Here is a 23,247-nt window from a genome sequence, read left to right as displayed (position 1 = left end):
AAATGTGAAAGAAATGAAACTATACTATGCCTAATTCATACAGAAAATTCTAAACACTGAAATGCTCATATTTTTTAAGAGAGTGGTCTCAACTGACTTTTCAATTTTGTTTTATTTACTAGTGTAGAAAACAGGAAAATTGTTTTCTTCTAACAGGACTTGACAAAAGCAGAGATAAAAGAGGTCCTTGAAATTTTTTTTCAACAGTTTGTTTTCCTTCTCTGCTAAATTTAAGTTGATTTCAGCCATCTATGCTGCATATAAGTCTAGTAGCCAGAACTGAGATGAGGGCACCTGGGTGGCTCAGTCATTTAAGAATCTGCCTTTGGCTCAGGTCATGATCCCAGCATCCTGGGATTGACCCAGCATCGGGCTCCTTTCTCAGCAGGGAGCCTGCTCCTCCCTCTGCCTTTGCCTGCAGCTCCTGCTGCTTGTGCTCTCTTTCTCTCTGTCAAATAAATAAATAAAATCTTAAAAAAAAAATAAAAGAGGTAGGTCTTCTTATGACCTCCATTAAAAAATAAATAACTGAGATGGAAACTGAATTTAAGAAAATCTCATAGTCTGAGAAAGTATGTAAAGATTCAGTATTTATCGTGGGGGAAGAATCAGAAAGGACAGCACTGAGAAGGTGGCTGTTCTACAGGATTAAACTCATTATGAGCCCTTTGGGCAACATCAAGGTCACACCTTACAGTGTCAGGACAAAGTTCAAGAATACAGGCTAGATTCTGAGCACAAGGGGACAGGCCAGAGTTTGTGTGGCATTACAAAACCAGGCAAGAGGTTTCAAGAGGCACAACCTAAGTATGTAGCCCCAGATTATTTTTCAAACTAGGCACAAAGGCAAAGGCTAATACTAGAATAAATCCCTGAATGCTAGACAAAAGTGACATAAAATCAAAGAGAAAAAAAAGCTGAGTATCTATAAAATAGTTAAGCAGCTGTATATAAAAGGTTGTCTTCTCTGCCTACCTAGCATAGCCTGGTTTATAACAGTCCACCTATGAATATCTGCTGTCTGAATAACGGGCTTATGGAAATATGGTAGAAGCATAAACAAATGAAAAGAAGGATTGTGAATAGAATGGGTAAAGTCCACTACCAGACCCTCCATAGCTACAACAATTTAACTTCTCTTCCTCCTCCTCCTCTTCCTACACACACACACACACACACACACACACACACAGAGCATTTTTTTCTCTTTCACTTATCTTTAATGTTGAATCTTTATCAAGATTATGGGTCTGGAACCTTTCCCAGAAATGTTACCTATACAACCTATACTCTTCATTTCATTATTTTTTATTTCTTTATTCAACAAATACTCACTGGGGTTCCACCTATGTACTTCCCTTCACTAGGCTGAGTGTTCTGGATGCCAAATACAGTCAAGCACAATCACTGCCTCCATGAAATTACAGTATCAAGAAATGGAAAACTTTAATGCACTACACATACACACTAACACTGACTACAATAGCAAAACAGGGATTCATGTGGTAGCCTACTGGGAACAGTTATTTATTATGAGCTGATGAGTTAGATCATACTGTAGAGAAACAGAAGAATTCTTAAGAAACTCTTCAGAAAAGTTGAGACTCAGTATAGAAAAAATACAGGCTTTATAATAAAAAGTTCAGAGTTGGAATCATGGTATGAATCATTTGGGTGATACTCAAACACTTTTTGTTTCCTTATTTGAAAAATCTTTCTTAAGTGATTTACTTCAACTTGCACCTGGAGTTTAGTAGGAGTACCTAGAACTTAAATGGTGCTCAATAAAAAATAGTTCTATTATTAAATATGGTGAATTCAGAAGAATAATAGTTCTATTATTAAATATGGTGAATTCAGAAGATTTTTTTAGAAAGTTGAAATTAAGCTAAGTGTCAAAAAATAAATAAAATTTAGATCTACAAAGAGGGCATTCCAGATAAAGTCAATGCTTAAGCAAAGGTGGAAAGAAGGGATGTCCATAAGGTATTGGAGAAAAATATACTAGCTTGCCCTCTGAATTAGGGCTAAGAGGTAGTATATAGGACAATTATATAGGTACATAGATGCCAAATGATGGAGGACATTCATTGTCAAGACATGGTATGATAGAGATACCTCTTGTCTTTGAGTCCTACATAGTACAAACAAATACCAACTATTCAAATTGAAAATTTGGACAAGTAACATAACCTCTGATACTAAATTTTCTCTTCTGTAAAATGGATTCATCAAGCTCTGCCCTTATTCATTCTACTCCATCCTCCAACATACAAAGGCAAAGAAAGACACATGCTCACACACAGGCACACATGCACTAAGATTCACGATTACATGTTTTAGTCTTGCCCCAAAGATGATATTGACAATATATGTGAAAGTGATTATAAAAAGCTAAAGGAAGGTAAAATAACATCATTGAGTAACTTAGCTAGGTTTTAAATGGGAGTAAGAAACAGAGATGGAGAAGAAATTAGAAGTTTTGCAACATCCACTATAGACATCCCATTAAAATATGCAAATTACAGATAACATTTTTAAGCAGTTTTAACTGAAGGAAATTGACTAAATTAGTCTGGTCCATGTTTGAACAAATTTGTGAATTCCTTCAGCAATCTCTGAGATAGAATATCAACTATAGGGTAATATCATACTGAAATTGACCCATTCAGAATTGAAGCAGAGCATCAGTATGGGAAGAAATGTTCTAAAAAAAAATCAATATGGAAAAATACGAAATATAAGCTAGTTGGGCTCAAGCTTCCTCTTCTGGTAATTGAGTGCAGTCAACAGAGGTTTGAGATTTATGCCTATTTTTATTTCTAGGTTATATCCTCTGTAAATGGCTTTGAGGAACCACAGCACCATCACAGAGTTCATCCTCCTTGGGCTGTCTGTTGACTCTCACATCCAGGTTCTGCTCTTTGTGCTTTTCCTTGGGATTTACCTCTTGACTATTTTGGGAAATTTATTGATGCTGTTGGTCATCAAGGCTGATTCCCACCTCCACACACCTATGTACTTCTTCCTGAGTCACCTCTCTCTCACGGACTTTTGTTTCTCTACTGCCATAGTGCCCAGGTTGCTGGAGAACCTCCTGTCCCAGAGGAAAACCATCTCAGTGGAGGGCTGCCTGGCTCAAGTCTTCTTTCTGTTTGACTTTGGAGGAACAGAAGTCTGCCTACTGTCAGCAATGGCCTATGATCGTTATGCTGCTATCTGTCATCCACTCCTCTATGGCCAGGTGATGAATAATCAGCTGTATATGCAGCTTGTATGGGGTTCATGGAGCCTGGGGTTTCTAGATGCACTCATTAACATCACCTTAGTAACAAACCTGGATTTCTGTAAGGCCCATACCATCCCCCACTACAGCTGTGAGCTGCCCTCCCTTTTCCCTTTGTCCTGCTCTGATGTCTCTACCAACCTCACTGTCCTGCTCTGTTCCACACTCCTGCATGGCTTTGGTACATTCTTCCTGATATTCTTCTCCTATGCACGCATTGTCTCCACCATCCTGAGCATCAGCTCCTCCTCAGGCAGAAGCAAGGCCTTCTCCACCTGCTCCTCCCACCTCACTGCAGTGAGCTTCTTCTATGGCTCAGCTTTCCTGCGGCATCTCATGCCAACCTCAGGCTCACCTCTGGAGCTGATCTTCTCCATACAGTATAGTGTGGTAACTCCCCTAGTAAACCCCTTCATCTACAGCCTGAAAAACAGGGAGATTAAAAATGCACTGAGAAGAACCTTGGGGAAGTTTTTGCAACAGTACAGGTAGCAAACTATGGGTAGAGATGATTAGGATTAGGCTCAAACTACATGCATGCAAATATCTGTTGAGTTGATGTCAAGTAAAATGCTTGAATGTGCATCTTGTTAAATGCTGACAGATGCCTTAGTAAATAATTTTACTACCCAAATTCAGTATATTTTCTTCTAATTTTTTCTGTACATAGAGATTTTAATTGAACAAATTATTGAGCATTCTCAATGTGAAAGCATGAATCATTTTTAGTTTTTGTCATTGAATATAGATGGGTACTATAAAATGACCCTTACTTATTTTCTAAAGAAATTTAAAGCAGATTTTTTAGCATTTTGGCTTATTTCTATTAAAATGTAACATACATATAGAAAAGTACACAGCATGCAAGGATACAGCAACCAGATCAAGTCCACTTTGCAACACTATCCCAGACTCACAAGTAATCTAATGCCATACATTACTTTTGCCTTCTCTTGTTCTTGTAAGTGGAATCTACCATCTATTTCTTCTGTACTTGACTTAATACACTCAATATTATACTTAGAGAGCTAACTCTCCAAGTATAATTTATTTGTATGTTGTTTTTCCTGTGTTGCATCCTTTTCCATTGTATGAATACATAACTTATTGATCTGTTTTACGTTTGAAGGATACTTGTGTAATTTTGGTTTATGACTATTCTGAATAGTGTAGCTATCAGTATTCTTGTACACATCTCTTAGTGACCACAAATAATTTTATTTTGCTTTGTTTTATTATATACTTACAGGTGGTTTCGTTTGATTGTAGGGTGTGCATCATGCTTCCAAGCACTTTCCCAAAGTGGTTGTAAAACTGTATATTCCCATAGTAGCTTATGAGAATTCCAGTTGCTCCCTATGGTGACTACACATGATATTTTATGTTTCTTTCATTTTATAACTCTAGTGGGTGAGTTGTGATTGCATTTAAGGTTTTCTTTGCACTCCTCTGATAGCTAATAAAGTTAAGCACCTTTTCTTCTTCTGCTTTGTGGATTGACTTTCATTCTTTTAATGTTGGTTTGATGAAGAGAAATTCTTAATTTTAATAAAAATCCAAGTAATCATTTTTTCCTGTATAACTTGCCATTTTTGTGCTAGGTTAAGAAATTTTCCTTTACTCTGAGCTTATGAAAATAATCTGGGTTTTTTTTAAGCTTTAGCACTTTATGATAATCCATCTGGAATTGCTTTCTGTGCATAATGTGTGATAAAGGTCAAGATTCATTTTTCAATATGGAAATGCATTGGCCCATAATCGTTTGTGTTCCCACTGCACTATCATATTACTTTCATCATAAGCCAGGTATATGTGTGGATCTGTTTCTAAAATCTCCATTTTGTTCCATGATTAATTTCTCTGCTTTTGTACCGATAACAATCTGTGTTTTATTGTAAACCTTATAATATATTTCTAAGGTTGGAAGTATAAGTGTTCCTTCTAGCTCAGTTCTTCAGGATGAAGAACTTGGTTCTTTGTATTTTCATATAAATTTTTATATGGTTCTTTGTATTTTCATATAAATTTTTAGAATCAGCTTATCAATTACAAAACTGTCTAGGATTTTTATCGTGTCTGAGTCTATAGATCAAATTGAAAAGCTGTGGCATCTTTACAATACTGAGTGACCCAATTAACCAAGTTATATCCTTCCATTTAACTAGGTATTTTTAATTTCTCTAAAAAATATTTTACAGCTTTTATTATAGAGTTTTTGTGTACATTTTGTGAAATGTATTATTATGCATTTCATGTTTTTAACTCCATTTAAGTAGTATTATTTATAAATGTTATAATATGTGTATTTTTATTGGGATATAGAATTACAATTGATTTTTTATGTATCAGAGAACTTCTTAGCTTCATTTCATCATTTTAAGGGGTTTTTGTAAATTAACTTTTTCATATTAATAAAGTTTCTTTCCTTTTCCTAGTTTGCTAAGTGTTTCATGCATAAATTATAGCAAATTTCATCAACTGGTGTTCCTATACCTATTGAGTTATCATATAGTTTTTCTGATTTTAGTAGTTAAAGGTAAATTATATTAATTGATTTTTATTTTTATTATTTTTATTTTTTTTATTTATTTATGATAGTCACAGAGAGAGAGAGAGGGAGGCAAAGACATAGGCAGAGGGAGAAGCAGGCTCCATGCACCGGGAGCCTGATGTGGGATTCGATCCCGGGTTTCCAGGATCATGCCCTGGGCCAAAGGCAGGCGCCGAACCGCTGCGCCACCCAGGGATCCCTCCCATCAGGTTTTATTATTAGGATTTAGTAGACTTATAAAAAGACTTGAGATTCATTCTCTCTTTTCTATTCTGTGGAGGAATTGTGTAAAATTGGTATTTCTTCATATATTCATAAGAATTCATTATTAAATTGATATGATTTGGGGTTTTTCCCCCAAGGGCTTTTTTAAAATAATGAATTCAAGTTATTTAGTACCTATTAGATAATTCAGACCTTCTACTTTTTCTGTAGGACTTGAAAAAATTGTGTTTTTAGAGAAATTGGTCCACTCACATAAATTCTTAGATCTATTAGCAATTAAACTGGTTCATAATATTCACTTTATTATCTTTTCAATATCTATAGTATATGTATTGATATCCTACTTTTTATTAATGATTTGCATATGTCCAATAAGAGGTTAATATCCAAAACATATTGCAACACACACATACACAAATAATAATCTAATTAAAAATGAATGGAAGACATTTTTCCAAAGAAAACATACAGATAGCCAACAAACACATGAAAAGATGTGCAACATCACTCATCATCAGGGAAATGGAAAGCAAAACTGCAATGAGATATCACCTCACATCTATCAGAATGGCTAAAATCAAATATACAAGAAACAACAAGTGTTAATAAGGATGTGGAGAAAAGGAAACCCTCATGCGCCATTAGTGGGAATGCAAAGTAGTGTAGCCACTGTGGAAAACAGTATGGAGGTTCTTCAAAAATTAAAAATAGATTTCTAATATGACCCAGTAATTCCACTATTGGGTATTTACCTAGAGAAAACAAAAACACTATTTTGAAAAACTACAGGCACACCTGTTTTTTGCACCATTATTTATAATAGCAAAGATATGGAAGTAATCCAAGTGTCCATTGACAGATGAATGGATAAAAATTACTCAGCCATAAAAAAGAATGAATCCTGCCATTTCCAACAGTATGAATGGATCTAGAAGCTGTAATGCTATGTGAAGTAAGTCAGTCAGAGAAAGACAAACACCGTATCATATGATTGCACTCATATGTGGATTTTTAAGAGACAAACAAAAAAAAGACTTCTTTTTTAGGATTTAACAAAAATTTCTTAATAGTATTACCAGAAATATAATAAATTTACTGACTGTAGAGCTATAATATTCATGTTTTTCTTCTTTTTTTATTTTAATTCCAGTTAGTTAACATACAATGTAATATTAGTTTCAGGTATACAATACAGTAACTCAATAGTTTCATACATCACCCTGAGTTCATCACTGTAAGTGTACTCCTTAATTGCCATTGCCTATTTAACCCATCCCCCAGCCACCTCCCCTCTAGTAACCATCAGTTTGTTCTCTATAATTAAAAATCTTTTTTTCACTTTCTCTCTCTCTCTCTTATCTTCCTTTTGCTTTTTTTGTTTTCTTAAATTCCACACGTGAGTGAAATCATATTGTATTTGTTGTTCTCTGACTGACTTATTGCACTTACTGTAATACCCTCTAGATCCATCCACAACCTTGCAAATGGCAAGATCTCATTCTCTTTTATGGCTGAGTAACATCCCATTGTGTGTGTGTGTATGTGTGTGTGTGTATATATATACATATATGCCACATCTTCTTTATCCATTCATCCACCAATGGATCCTTGGGCTATTTCCATAATTTGGCTATTAGAAGTAACGCTGCTGTAAACATAGGGGTATATGTATCACTTTGAATTAGTGTTCTTGTATTCTTTGGGTAAATACCCAGCAGTGCAATTCCTGGATCATAGGGTAATTCTATTTTTAACTGTTTGAGGAATTTCCATACTGTATTCCACAAAGGCTACATTTGCATTCCCACCAACAGTGCAAGGGTTCCCCTTTCTCCATATTCTCGCCAACATTTGTTGTCTCTCGTGTTATTGATTTTAGCCATGCTGAGAATTGTGAGGTGAAATCTCATTATAGTTTTGATTTGCATTTCCCTGATGATGAAGAGTGATATTAAGCATCATTTCATGTGCCTGTTGCACGTGGATTCTTTCTTTGGAGAAATGTCTGTTCATGTTTTCTGCCCATTTTTTAATTGGATTATTTGGTTTTGGGGTGTTGAGTTGTAAAGTTCTTCATATATTTTGGATACGAACTCTTTATCAGATATGTCATTTGAAAATATCTTCTCCAATTCTATAGATTGCCTTTCAGTTTTATCCTTTGCATATATATTAGTGGTTTTTAATTTGTTGTTACCGCTGGGTTTGTATATAACAACTTCTGCATATTGCAATCTATATTAAGTTGATGGTTGTTTAAGTTTGAACCCATTCTTTATTTCTTTCCCCTCCATGTTTTAGGTATATTGAGTCATATTTTACAACCTTTTATTTTGTGGGTTACTTGACTGATTTTTTAGAGAAATAATCATTTTTACTGCTTTTCTACTTCCTACTTTCATACTGTCACTTGTTTTTCCTTTCCACCCAAGGAGTCTCCTTTAATATTTCTTGCAGGACTAGCAGCTTAATGGTCATGAATTCCTTTAGTTTTTATTTGTCTTGGAAACTCTTTCTCTCTCCTTCTATTCTGAATTATAGCCTTGCTGGATATAGTATGGATGGAGATAGAGTATTGGATGCAGATTTTTCCTAATCAGCACTTTGAATATATATATCATGCCTCTCTCTTCTGGGTTGTAAAGTTTCTGCAGAAAAATCAGCTGATAGTCTTATGATGTTTCCCTTGTATGTAATTGTCTTCTTTGGTTTTCTGCTCTAAAATTTTTTCTTCCATTTAATTACAATTATACCAATGCCTTGGTGTGTCTCTGCTTTTTTTTTTTGGGGGGGGGGTTCTCTGTGCCTCCTGGATTTAGATATCTGTTTCTTCCCCCAGATTAAGGAAGTTTTCAGCTATTATTTCTTCAAATAAATTTTCTGTCCCTCATTCTCTCTCTTCTTCTGGGATCCTTATAATACGAATGTTATTACATTTGATTGAATCGTTGGGTTTCCTAAATCTGTTATCATTTTGCTTTATTCTTTTTTTCTCTCTTTTGTTCAGCTTGATCACTTTCCATTACTCTGTCTTCTAGGTTATTGGTTCATCCTCAGCTTCTTCCAGCCTGCTATTCATTCCATCAAGTGTGCTTCTCATTGTGTTTATTAAACATTTTATGTCTGCTGTTATTCTTTATCTCTGTGTTAAGGGTCTCACTGATGTCTTCCACTCTTTTCTCAAGTCTGGTGAATATCTTAATGGTCATTACTTTAAATTCTCAATCAGGCATGTTACTTATATCTACCTACCAATTCCCTTGTTCCTGTAGGGGTCTCTCCATGAACACTGCCTCTCTGGAACATGCTCTGAGGTGAGCAAATAGCCTCCCCACTGTGTCGCTCAGACACTCTTTAGATAACTGTTTCCACACCATATATCGTGGGCTGTTTGTCCTGCCTTCTCTCCTTGAGCAGCCCCAATGCCCTCCAGGCTCTCCCCAAGCCAAGCCCACTAACCTTTAAAACTCCAGGCTTTAAGACCCACTGGTTGTGAGAATGCACAAAATTTAGCTTCTTTTGCTTTCCAAGTCTATTGCTATAAGGATTCATCTTCCCCCTGTGGGATCCCCTGTTAGTCTGTGTCTTGCCCTTCTCTACAACTGTGGCTCCCCCCCACCACAGAGACCATGATCCATTTTTCTCCCAAAGTGCATGTCGACACTTCCTACCTTCTTAAATGTGGCCTCTTCTCTACCTTTAGTTGTGAAGCTTGTTCTGCCAGTCTTCAACGTTGACTTCTGGGGCATTCAGGATGATTTGATAGTTATCTAGTTGTATCTGTGGGATGAAGCAAGCCTAGGGTCCTCCTACTCCACCACTGTCTTCCCCTTCTTCTCCAATGATTCAACAAGTTTATATATTATGCTGTGCTGCTCATCACAAGCATAACTACCATATTCTGGCTGCTTTTTAATTTTTTAAATCAGTATTGGAAAATTATTAGCTATTACATCTCTTTCCTCCACTTATTTTTATTATAAAAAACTGTATGTAATTATGTATACAGGAGGAGGGGCAAGATGGCGGAAGAGTAGGGTCTCCAAATCACCTGTCTCCACCAAATTACCTAGAAAACCTTCAAATTATCCTGAAAATCTATGAATTCGGCCTGCGAATTAAAGAGAGAACACCTGGAATGCTACAGTGAGAAGAGTTCGCGCTTCTATCAAGGTAGGAAGACGGGAAAAAAGAAATAAAGAAACAAAGGCCTCCAAGGGGAAGGGGCCCCGCAAGGAGCCGGGCTGAGGCCGGGGCGAGTGTCCCCAGGACAGGAGAGCCCCGTCCAGGAGAAGCAGGAGCTGCACCAACCTTCCCAGGCGGAAAGGGGCTCGCAGGGAGTTGGAGCAGGACCAAAGAGGGCGAGGATGCCCTCGGGCTCCCGGGGACAGTAACAGAGCAACTGCGCGCCCAGGAGAGTGAGCCGAGCTCCCTAAGGGCTGCAGCGCGCACGGCGGACCCGGAGCAGCTCAGAGGGGCTCGGGCGGCGGCTCCGCGGAGGGGGCGGAGGGGCCTCGGGAGCAGCTCGGAGGGGCTCGGGCAGAGGAAGAGGCTCCGCGGAGGCGGCTGCGCGGTTCCAGGACCAGCTCGGAGGGGCTCAGGCGGAGGAAGAGGCTCCGTGCGGAGGGGGCTGCGCGGTTCCAGGAGCAGCTCGCAGGGGCTCAGGCGGGCGGCTCCGCGGAGGGGGCTGCGCGGCCCGGGAGCGCGAATCCAACAGCGCAGGCCCCGGAGCACAAGGCGCGGGGACACAACCCAGGATCCGGCCTCCCCCGGGACAGGCAGAGGCCGGGAGGGCCCAGGACAGCGAGAACGCTCCTGCCCCGAGCTGGGCAGATCAGCGGCCCCGCCCCGGAGCCTCCAGGCCCTGCAGACCAAGAGCTCCGGGGTTACTGTGGGAGCTGAATCCAGGGCTCCAGAGCTGGCCCCACCACTGGGGCTGTTGCTCCTGGGGCCTCACGGGGTAAACAAGCCCCACTGAGCCCTGCACCAGGCAGGGGCACAGCAGCTCCCCCAACTGCTAACACCTGAAAATCAGCACAACAGGCCCCTCCCCCAGAAGACCAGCTAGACGGACAATTTCCAAGGGAAGCCAAGGGACTTAAAGTACACAGAATCAGAAGATACTCCCCCGTGGTTCTTTTTTTCTTATCTTTTTTTGTTGTTGTTGTTCTGTTTTGTTTTGTTTTGCCTTTTGATTTGTTTCCTTCCCCCACCCCTTTTTTTTCCTTTCTTTCTCTTTCTCTTTTTCTTCTTTCTTTTAGTTTTTTCTTCCTTTTTTTTTTCCTCTTTCTCTTTTCTTTCCTTGTTTCTCTCCTCTCTTTTTCTCCTTTTCCAAATACAACTTGCTTTTGGCCACTCTGCACTGAGCAAAATGACTAGAAGGAAAACCTCACCTCAAAAGAAAGAATCAGAAACAGTCCTCTCTCCCACAGAGTTACAGAATCTGGATTACAATTCAATGTCAGAAAGCCAATTCAGAAGCACTATGATACAGCTACTGGTGGCTCTAGAAAAAAGCATAAAGGACTCAAGAGACTTCATGACTGCAGAATTTAGATCCAATCAGGCAGAAATTAAAAATCAATTGAATGAGATGCAATCCAAACTAGAAGTCCTAACGACGAGGGTTAACGAGGTGGAAGAACGAGTGAGTGACATAGAAGACAAGTTGATGGCAAAGAGGGAAACTGAGGAAAAAAGACACAATTAAAAGACCATGAAGATAGATTAAGGGAAATAAACGACAGCCTGAGGAAGAAAAACCTATGTTTAATTGGTGTTCCCGAGGGCGCCAAAAGGGACAGAGGGCCAGAATATGTATTTGAACAAATCCTAGCTGAAAACTTTCCTAATCTGGGAAGGGAAACAGGCATTTAGATCCAGAAAATAGAGAGATCCCCCCCTAAAATCAATAAAAACCGTTCAACACCTCGACATTTAATAGTGAAGCTTGCAAATTCCAATGATAAAGAGAAGATCCTTAAAGCAGCAAGAGACAAGAAATCCCTGACTTTTATGGGGAGGAGTATTAGGGTAACAGCAGACCTCTCCACAGAGACCTGGCAGGCCAGAAAGGGCTGGCAAGATATATTCAGGGTCCTAAATGAGAAGAACATGCAACCAAGAATACTTTATCCAGCAAGGCTCTCATTCAAAATGGAAGGAGAGGTAAAGAAAGAGCTTCCAAGACAGGCAGGAGCTGAAAGAATATGTGACCTCCAAACCAGGTCTGCAAGAAATTTTAAGGGGGACTCAAAATTCCCCTTTAAGAAGAAGTCCAATAGAACAATCCACAAAAACAAGGACTGAATAGATATCATGATGACACTAAACTCATATCTCTCAATAGTAACTCTGAACTTGAACGGGTTTAATGACCCCAATCTAAAGGCGCAGGGTTTCAGACTGGATAAAAAAGCAGGACCCATCTATTTGCTGTCTACAAGAGACTCATTTTAGACAGAAGGACACCTACAGTCTGAAAGTAAAAGGTTGGAGAACCATTTACCATTCGAATGGTCCTCAAAAGAAAGCAGGGGTAGCCATCCTTATATCAGATAAACTAAAATTTACCCCGAAGACTGTAGTGAGAGATGAAGAGGGACACTATATCATACTTAAAGGATCTATGCAACAAGAGGACTTAACAATCCTCAATATATATGCCCCGAATGTGGGAGCTGCCAAATATATTAATCAATTAATAACCAAAGTGAAGACATACTTAGATAATAATACACTTATACTTGGTGACTTCAATCTAGCTCTTTCTATACTTGATAGGTCTTCTAAGCACAACATCTCCAAGGAAACGAGAGCTTTAAATCATACACTGGACCAGATGGATTTCACAGATATCTACAGAACTTTACATCTAAACTCAACTGAATACACATTCTTCTCAAGTGCACATGGAACTTTTTCCAGAATAGACCACATACTGGGTCACAAATCAGGTCTGAACCGATACCAAAAGATTGGGATCGTCCCCTGGATATTCTCAGACCATAATGCCTTGAAATTAGAACTAAATCACAACAAGAAGTTTGGAAGGACCTCAAACACGTGGAGGTTAAGAACCATCTTGCTAAAAGATGAAAGGGTCAACCAGGAAATTAAGGAAGAATTAAAAAGATTCATGGAAACTAATGAGAATGAAGATACAACCGTTCAAAATCTTTGGGATGCAGCAAAGCAGTCCTGAGGGGGAAATACATCGCAATACAAGCATCCATTCAAAAACTGGAAAGAACGCAAATACAAAAGCTAACCTTACACATAAAGGAGCTAGAGAAAAAACAGCAAATAGATCCTACACCCAGGAGAAGAAGAGAGTTAATAAAGATTCGAGCAGAACTCAACGAAATCGAGACCAGAAGAACTGTGGAACAGATCAACAGAACCAGGAGTTGGTTCTTTGAAAGAATTAATAAGATAGATAAACCATTAGCCAGCCTTATTAAAAAGAAGAGAGAGAAGACTCAAATATAAAAATCATGAATGAGAAAGGAGAGATCACTACCAACACCAAGGAAATACAAACGATTTTAAAAACATATTATGAACAGCTATACGCCAATAAATTAGACAATCTAGAAGAAATGGACGCATTCCTGGAAAGCCACAAACTAACAAAACTGTAACAGGAAGAAATAGAAAACCTGAACAGGTCAATAACCAGGGAGGAAATTGAAGCAGTCATCAAAAACCTCCCAAGACACAAGAGTCCAGGGCCAGATGGCTTCCCAGGGGAATTCTATCAAACGTTTAAAGAAGAAACCATACCTATTCTCCTAAAGCTGTTTGGAAAGATAGAAAGAGATGGAGTACTTCCAAATTCGTTCTATGAGGCCAGCATCACCTTAATTCCAAAACCAGACAAAGACCCCGCCAAAAAGGAGAATTACAGACCAATATCCCTGATGAACATGGATGCAAAAATTCTCAACAAGATACTGGCCAATAGGATCCAACAGTACATTAAGAAAATTATTCACCACGACCAAGTAGGATTTATCCCCGGGGCACAAGGCTGGTTCAACACCCGTAAAACAATCAATGTGATTCATCATATCAGCAAGAGAAAAACCAAGAACCATATGATCCTCTCATTAGATGCAGAGAAAGAATTTGACAAAATACAGCAGCCATTTCTGATCAAAACTCGTCAGAGTGTAGGGATAGAGGGAACATTCCTCAACATCTTAAAAGTCATCTACGAAAAGCCCACAGCAAATATCATTCTCAATGGGGAAGCACTGGGAGCCTTTCCCCTAAGATCAGGAACAAGACAGGGATGTCCACTCTCACCACTGCTATTCAACATAGTACTGGAAGTCCTAGCCTCAGCAATCAGACAACAAAAAGACATGAAAGGCATTCAAATTGGCAAAGAAGTCAAACTCTCCCTCTTCGCCGATGACATGATACTCTACATAGAAAACCCAAAAGTCTCCACCCCAAGATTGCTAGAACTCATGCAGCAATTCGGTAGCGTGGCAGGATACAAAATCAATGCCCAGAAATCAGTGGCATTTCTATACACTAACAATGAGACTGAAGAAAGAGAAATTAAGGAGTCAATCCCATTTACAATTGCACCCAAAAGCATAAGATACCTAGGAATAAACCTAACCAAAGAGATAAAGGATCTATACCCTCAAAACTATAGAACACTTCTGAAAGAAATTGAGGAAGACACAAAGAGATGGAAAAATATTCCAGCTCATGGATTGGCAGAATTAATATTATGAAAATGTCAATGTTACCCAGGGCAATATACACGTTTAATGCAATCCCTATCAAAATACCATTGACTTTCTTCAGAGAGTTAGAACAAATTATATTAAGATTTGTGTGGAATTAGAAAAGACCCCGAATAGCCAGGGGAATTTTAAAAAAGAATACCATAGCTGGGGGCATCACAATGCCAGATTTCAGGTTGTACTACAAAGCTGTGGTCATTAAGACAGTGTGGTACTGGCACAAAAACAGACACATAGATCAATGGAACAGAATAGAGAACCCAGAAGTGGACCCTGAACTTTATGGTCAACTAATATTCGATAAAGGAGGAAAGACTATCCACTGGAAGAAAGACAGTCTCTTCAATAAATGGTGCTGGGAAAATTGGACATCCACATGCAGAAGAATGAAACTAGACCACTCTCTTTCACCATACACAAAGATAAACTCAAAATGGATGAAAGATCTAAATGTGAGACAAGATTCCATCAAAATCCTAGAGAAGAACACAGGCAACACCCTTTTTGAACTCGGCCATAGTAACTTCTTGCAAGATACATCCACGAAGGCAAAGAAGCAAAAGCAAAAATGAACTATTGGGACTTCATCAAGATACGAAGCTTTTGCACAACAAAGGATACAGTCAACAAAACTAAAAGACAACCTACAGAATGGGAGAAGATATTTGCAAATGACGTATCAGATAAAGGGCTAGTTTCCAAGATCTATAAAGAACTTATTAAACTCAACACCAAAGAAACAAACAATCCAATCATGAAATGGGCAAAAGACATGAACAGAAATATCACAGAAGAAGACATAGACATGGCCAACACGCACATGAGAAAATGCTCTGCATCACTTGCCATCAGGGAAATACAAATCAAAACCACAATGAGATACCACCTCACACCAGTGAGAATGGGAAAAATTAACAAGGCAGGAAACAACAAATGTTGGAGAGGATGTGGAGAAAAGGGAACCCTCTTACACTGTTGGTGGGAATGTGAACTGGTGCAGCCACTCTGGAAAACTGTGTGGAGGTTCCTCAAACAGTTAAAAATATACCTGCCCTACGACCCAGCAATTGCACTGTTGGGGATTTACCCCAAAGATACAAATGCAATGAAACGCCGGGACACCTGCACCCCGATGTTTCTAGCAGCAATGGCCACAATAGCCAAACTGTGGAAGGAGCCTCGGTGTCCAACGAAAGATGAATGGATAAAGAAGATGTGGTTTATGTATACAATGGAATATTACTCAGCTATTAGAAATGACAAATACCCACCATTTGCTTCAACGTGGATGGAACTGGAGGGTATTATGCTGAGTGAAGTAAGTCAGTCGGAGAAGGACAAACATTATATGTTCTCATTCATTTGGGGAATATAAATAATAGTGAAAGGGAAAATAAGGGAAGGGAGAAGAAATGTGTGGGAAATATCAGAAAGGGAGACAGAACATAAAGACTGCTAACTCTGGGAAACGAACTAGGGGTGGTAGAAGGGGAGGAGGGCGGGGGTTGGGAGTGAATGGGTGACGGGCACTGGGTGTTATTCTGTATGTTAGTAAATTGAACACCAATAAAAAAAAATAGAAAAAAAAAACTGGAAAGAACTCAAATACAAAAGCTAACCTTACACATAAAGGAGCTAGAGAAAAAACAGCAAATAGATCCTACACCCAGGAGAAGAAGAGAGTTAATAAAGATTCGAGCAGAACTCAACGAAATCGAGACCAGAAGAACTGTGGAACAGATCAACAGAACCAGGAGTTGGTTCTTTGAAAGAATTAATAAGATAGATAAACCATTAGCCAGCCTTATTAAAAAGAAGAGAGAGAAGACTCAAATATAAAAATCATGAATGAGAAAGGAGAGATCACTACCAACACCAAGGAAATACAAACGATTTTAAAAACATATTATGAACAGCTATACGCCAATAAATTAGACAATCTAGAAGAAATGGACGCATTCCTGGAAAGCCACAAACTAACAAAACTGTAACAGGAAGAAATAGAAAACCTGAACAGGTCAATAACCAGGGAGGAAATTGAAGCAGTCATCAAAAACCTCCCAAGACACAAGAGTCCAGGGCCAGATGGCTTCCCAGGGGAATTCTATCAAACGTTTAAAGAAGAAACCATACCTATTCTCCTAAAGCTGTTTGGAAAGATAGAAAGAGATGGAGTACTTCCAAATTCGTTCTATGAGGCCAGCATCACCTTAATTCCAAAACCAGACAAAGACCCCGCCAAAAAGGAGAATTACAGACCAATATCCCTGATGAACATGGATGCAAAAATTCTCAACAAGATACTGGCCAATAGGATCCAACAGTACATTAAGAAAATTATTCACCACGACCAAGTAGGATTTATCCCCGGGGCACAAGGCTGGTTCAACACCCGTAAAACAATCAATGTGATTCATCATATCAGCAAGAGAAAAACCAAGAACCATATGATCCTCTCATTAGATGCAGAGAAAGAATTTGACAAAATACAGCAGCCATTTCTGATCAAAACTCGTCAGAGTGTAGGGATAGAGGGAACATTCCTCAACATCTTAAAAGTCATCTACGAAAAGCCCACAGCAAATATCATTCTCAATGGGGAAGCACTGGGAGCCTTTCCCCTAAGATCAGGAACAAGACAGGGATGTCCACTCTCACCACTGCTATTCAACATAGTACTGGAAGTCCTAGCCTCAGCAATCAGACAACAAAAAGACATGAAAGGCATTCAAATTGGCAAAGAAGTCAAACTCTCCCTCTTCGCCGATGACATGATACTCTACATAGAAAACCCAAAAGTCTCCACCCCAAGATTGCTAGAACTCATGCAGCAATTCGGTAGCGTGGCAGGATACAAAATCAATGCCCAGAAATCAGTGGCATTTCTATACACTAACAATGAGACTGAAGAAAGAGAAATTAAGGAGTCAATCCCATTTACAATTGCACCCAAAAGCATAAGATACCTAGGAATAAACCTAACCAAAGAGATAAAGGATCTATACCCTCAAAACTATAGAACACTTCTGAAAGAAATTGAGGAAGACACAAAGAGATGGAAAAATATTCCAGCTCATGGATTGGCAGAATTAATATTATGAAAATGTCAATGTTACCCAGGGCAATATACACGTTTAATGCAATCCCTATCAAAATACCATTGACTTTCTTCAGAGAGTTAGAACAAATTATATTAAGATTTGTGTGGAATTAGAAAAGACCCCGAATAGCCAGGGGAATTTTAAAAAAGAATACCATAGCTGGGGGCATCACAATGCCAGATTTCAGGTTGTACTACAAAGCTGTGGTCATTAAGACAGTGTGGTACTGGCACAAAAACAGACACATAGATCAATGGAACAGAATAGAGAACCCAGAAGTGGACCCTGAACTTTATGGTCAACTAATATTCGATAAAGGAGGAAAGACTATCCACTGGAAGAAAGACAGTCTCTTCAATAAATGGTGCTGGGAAAATTGGACATCCACATGCAGAAGAATGAAACTAGACCACTCTCTTTCACCATACACAAAGATAAACTCAAAATGGATGAAAGATCTAAATGTGAGACAAGATTCCATCAAAATCCTAGAGAAGAACACAGGCAACACCCTTTTTGAACTCGGCCATAGTAACTTCTTGCAAGATACATCCACGAAGGCAAAGAAGCAAAAGCAAAAATGAACTATTGGGACTTCATCAAGATACGAAGCTTTTGCACAACAAAGGATACAGTCAACAAAACTAAAAGACAACCTACAGAATGGGAGAAGATATTTGCAAATGACGTATCAGATAAAGGGCTAGTTTCCAAGATCTATAAAGAACTTATTAAACTCAACACCAAAGAAACAAACAATCCAATCATGAAATGGGCAAAAGACATGAAAGAAATATCACAGAGGAAGACATAGAGATGGCCAACATGCACATGAGAAAATGCTCTGCATCACTTGCCATCAGGGAAATACAAATCAAAACCACAATGAGATACCACCTCACACCAGTGAGAATGGGGAAAATTAACAAGGCAGGAAACAACAAATGTTGGAGAGGATGCGGAGGAAAAGGGAACCCTCTTACACTGTTGGTGGGAATGTGAACTGGTGCAGCCACTCTGGAAAACTGTGTGGAGGTTCCTCAAAGAGTTAAAAATAGACCTGCCCTACGACCCAGCAATTGCACTGCTGGGGATTTACCCCAAGATACAGATGCAATGAAACGCCGGGACACCTGCACCCCGATGTTTCTAGCAGCAATGGCCACAATAGCCAAACTGTGGAAGGAGCCTCGGTGTCCATTGAAAGATGAGTGGATAAAGAAGATGTGGTTTATGTATACAATGGAATATTACTCAGCTATTAGAAATGACAAATACCCACCATTTGCTTCAACGTGGATGGTACTGGAGGGTATTATGCTGAGTGTAGAAAGTCAGTCGGAGAAGGACAAACATTATATGTTCTCATTCATGTGGGGAATATAAATAATAGTGAAAGGGAATATAAGGGAAGGGAGAAGAAATGTGTGGGAAATATCAGAAAGGGAGACATAACGTAAAGACTGCTAACTCTGGGAAACGAACTAGGGGTGGTAGAAGGGGAGGAGGGCGGGAGGTGGGAGTGATTGGGTGACGGGCACTGGGCGTTATTCTGTATGTTGGTAAATTGAACAACAATAAAAAAAATTATGTATACAATTTAGTGATTTTGGATGTATGTATACATTCATATTGTCATCACCACAATCAAGGTAATAAACATTATCTATCACTCCCCAAAAGCTTCCTTGTGTCCCTTTGGGGGTTTTTTTGATGATTTTTGTTTTGGTAAGAACACTTAACATGAGATCTACCTTACCTTATTAATGAATATTTAAGTGCACAAAGCCTATAGAAAATTATCTTTCAGATTGAAATAGAAATACTTTCCCAAACAAGCAAAAGTTGAGGGAATTCATCCCCACTAGACCTGCCTTGTAGAAAATGCTGAAAAATTTCAAGCTGAATTGAAAAGAAGCTAATCAGAGACATGAAAATATATAAAGTATACAACTCTATACAACTCTCGTAAGGTGAAAATATAGTCAGATTTAGAAAACTCTAATTTTATGTAGGATGGTGTACTATATACTTAACTATAGTATAAATGCTAAATGAAAAGTGTTAAAAACAATATAGCTACTATAATATTTAAATGAGTACATGACATAAAGATAAGATGTGACATCAAATATATAAAAGGGAAGCATGAAAAAATGGATTCTTTGTAGGCAAAAATAAGGTGCAAAGATAAGCTCAAAATGGACTATTTGATCTGTGAGATGTTTTATGTAAGCCTTATGGTAACCACAGAGCAAAAATCTAGAAAAGATTATTCACAAAATATTTAAAAAGTGGAAATAAAGTATACCACCATGGAAAACCACCAATTTACAAAGGTAGACAGAAATAGGGAAAAAGAAAAAATAATAAATAAGGAAAAAGAGAAAATGGAAATATGAAATAGCCAGAAAGCAGTCAGGAAGATGACATTAGTAAGTCCTTACATATCATTAATTACTGTAGATGTAAATGGATGAATTCATGAATCAAGAGGCACATAGTGGCTAGATGGATTTTTTTTAATGACTCAACTATATGCTGCCTACAAGAGACTCACTTCTGCTTTAAGGACATACATAGACTCAATAGAACAAAGAAAATAGGAATAGTTTTACTCATATCAAACAAAATAGAGTTTAAGCCAGAATGGTAACAAAATATAAAGGTCATTATATAATTAAAAATTAGTCAGTTCATCAAGAGGATATTATAATATATCAAATAAATACATATCCAACATTGGAGCACCTAAATATATTAAGCAAATATCAGGAGAAATAGATAACAATACAATAATATTAGGGCACTTCAGTACTCCACTTTCAACAATGGATAGATCATCCAGACAGAAAACCAACAAGGAATAGTTAGATTTGAATGATATTTTAGACAAAATGGACCTAACAAAATATTTAGAATATTCTACCCAATAACAGCAGAATACATGTTCTTTTCAAGCACATGTAAAGGATTCTCCAGGATAGAGAACACAGTAATAGGACACAAAACCAGTCCTGAAAAATTTAAGAAGCCTGAAATCATCTTTTCTGACCACAATGCTATGAAACTAGAAATCAAGAGCAAGAGGAAAGCCGGAATATTTACAAGCATCTGGACACTAAAAAACACACTACCAAAAAACCAGTGGTTCAAAAAAGGAAATAAAAAAATATCTTGAAACAAATGAAAATGGAAACAATATACCAAAACCTATGGGATTCTGTAAAACAATTCTGAAAGGGAAATTAATAGCAATAAATGCGTATGTTAAGAAATTAGAATGATCAAATAAACCCCTAACATCACACCTCAAGAAACTAGGAGAAGAACAAATTAAGCCTAAAGTCAACAGAATGAAGGAAATAACAAAGATCGGAGGGAAAAAAAAAAAAAACAGAAAAACAACTGAAATGATCAAAATAACAGTTTGGTTTTCAAAAAGATAAACAAAATTGACAAACCTTTATCTAGACTAAGAAAAGAAGAAAAAAGATTCAAATAAAATCAGCAATGAAAGAAGATACATTTACAACTATTACTACAGGATCATTGAAATTATTGTGAACAATTAAATTACAACAAATTGGATAACCTTGAAGAAATAGATAAATTCCCAGAAACTAAGAGCCTGACAAAACTAAATCAGGAAGAAATAGAAAATCTGAATAGACTAAAAATGAGTAAAGCAATTGAATTGGTAATCAAAGGTCTCCCAGTAAAGAGACTTCTTACACTGCTGGTAGGAATGCAAACTGGTGCATCCACTCTGGAAAACAGTATGGAGTTTCCTCACAAAGTTAAAAATAGAACTACCTTATGACCCAGCAATTGCACTATTACGTATTTATCCAGAGGATACAAAACATAAGGATTCAGAGAGACACAAGCACCCCAGTGTTTATAGAGGCAATGTCCACAACAGCCAAAATATGGAAAGAGCCCAGATATCCATCAACAGATGAAGAATAAAGAGGATGTGGGCAATATATATATGGTGGCAATATGTATATATTACTCAGCCATCAAAAAGAATGAAATCTTGCCATTTGCAAGGACATTGATGGAACCAAAGTGTATTATGCTCAGTGAAATAAGTCAGCCAGAGAAAGACAAATACCATATGAATTCACTCTGTGTAATTTAAGAAACAAAACTGATAAATATAGGGGAAGGGAAGGAAAAATAAAAATAAAATAAGATAAAAACAGAGAGAGAGAGGGCAGGTGCCTGGGCGGTGCAGCCAGTTAAGCATCCAACTCTTGGTTTTGGCTCAGGTCATGATCTCAGTGTCATGAGACCAAGCCCCACATTGGGCTCTGCACTTAGCACAGAATCTCCTAGGGATTCTCTCTCCATCTCCCTCTGCCCCTCCCACTCTTTCTCTGTCTCTGTCTCTCTAGAGAGAAGAGAAATAAATAAATTCTAAAAAAAAAAAGAATAATATTTCTCTAAAGAGAAATAAATTCTAAAAAAAAAAAAAAAACACAGAGAGAAAAAACAAACAAACAAAACAGAGAGGGACAACCCATAAGTAACTCTTGACTATAGAGAACAAACTGAAGGTTGCTGGATCGGACGTGGGTGGGAGGATGGGGTAACTGGGCAATGGGCTTTAAGGAGGGCACTCGATGTAATAAGCACTGGGTGTTATATGCAGTTGATGAATCACTAAATTCTACTCCTGAAACTAATAACACACTATTTGTTGTCTAACTTGAGTTTAAAAAAAAATTTTTTTTAATCTTCCAACACAGAAAATCCCAGGATCAGACCAATTCACTAGCAAATTATACAAACATTTAAAGAATTGATGCCAATCCTTGAACTCTTCCCAAAAATCAAAGAGGAGGGAACGCTTCCAAACTCTTCCCATGGGGCAGCATTACACTGATACCAAAGCCACACAACGACAATCAAGGAAAACCACAGACCAAGTTCCCTGAGGAATATAGATGCAAAATCCTCAAAAAAATTAACAAATAGAATTCAAGAACACATTAATAGAGCTATACACCATGGCCAAGTGGGATTTTATACATCATTTCCTGATGCAAGGATGACTCAACATACAGAAATCAATGTGATACACCACATTAATAGAATGAAAGATAAAAATCATATGAACATCTCAATCGATATTGAAAAAGCATTTGACAGAACACAACATCCTTTCATGATAGAAACCCTTAACAGATTGGGTACAAAAGGAACATACCCCAAAGTAATAAAGGCCACATGTGACAATCCACAGCTACCATTATACTCAATCATGAAAAATTGAAAGCTTTTTCTCTAAGATCAGGAAAAAGACAAAGA

At 38.1% G+C, this 23,247-nt stretch overlaps 1 protein-coding gene across 1 annotated transcript; it reads left to right on the top strand.

Annotated features, from left to right (window-relative positions):
* Positions 1–2,842: 2,842 nt before the first annotated feature.
* On the top strand, positions 2,843–3,778 carry LOC144297578 (olfactory receptor 8S1-like). The gene has a single exon (XM_077871848.1). The coding sequence runs from the start codon at positions 2,843–2,845 to the stop codon at positions 3,776–3,778; it is 936 nt and encodes a 311-aa protein (XP_077727974.1).
* The last annotated feature ends 19,469 nt before the right edge of the window (positions 3,779–23,247 follow it).

This window comes from Canis aureus, chromosome 25 (genome assembly GCF_053574225.1).
Source record: "Canis aureus isolate CA01 chromosome 25, VMU_Caureus_v.1.0, whole genome shotgun sequence".
In the NCBI taxonomy this organism is placed as follows: Eukaryota; Metazoa; Chordata; class Mammalia; order Carnivora; family Canidae; genus Canis; species Canis aureus.
Note: the sequence above shows the minus strand (reverse complement) of the source record. Positions and strands in the feature narration are given on the sequence as shown.

Bases quoted from the DNA above. Each gene is read 5' to 3' on its own strand.
- LOC144297578 (XM_077871848.1), top strand. From the start codon at position 2,843: ATGGCTTTGAGGAACCACAGCACCATCACAGAGTTCATCCTCCTTGGG.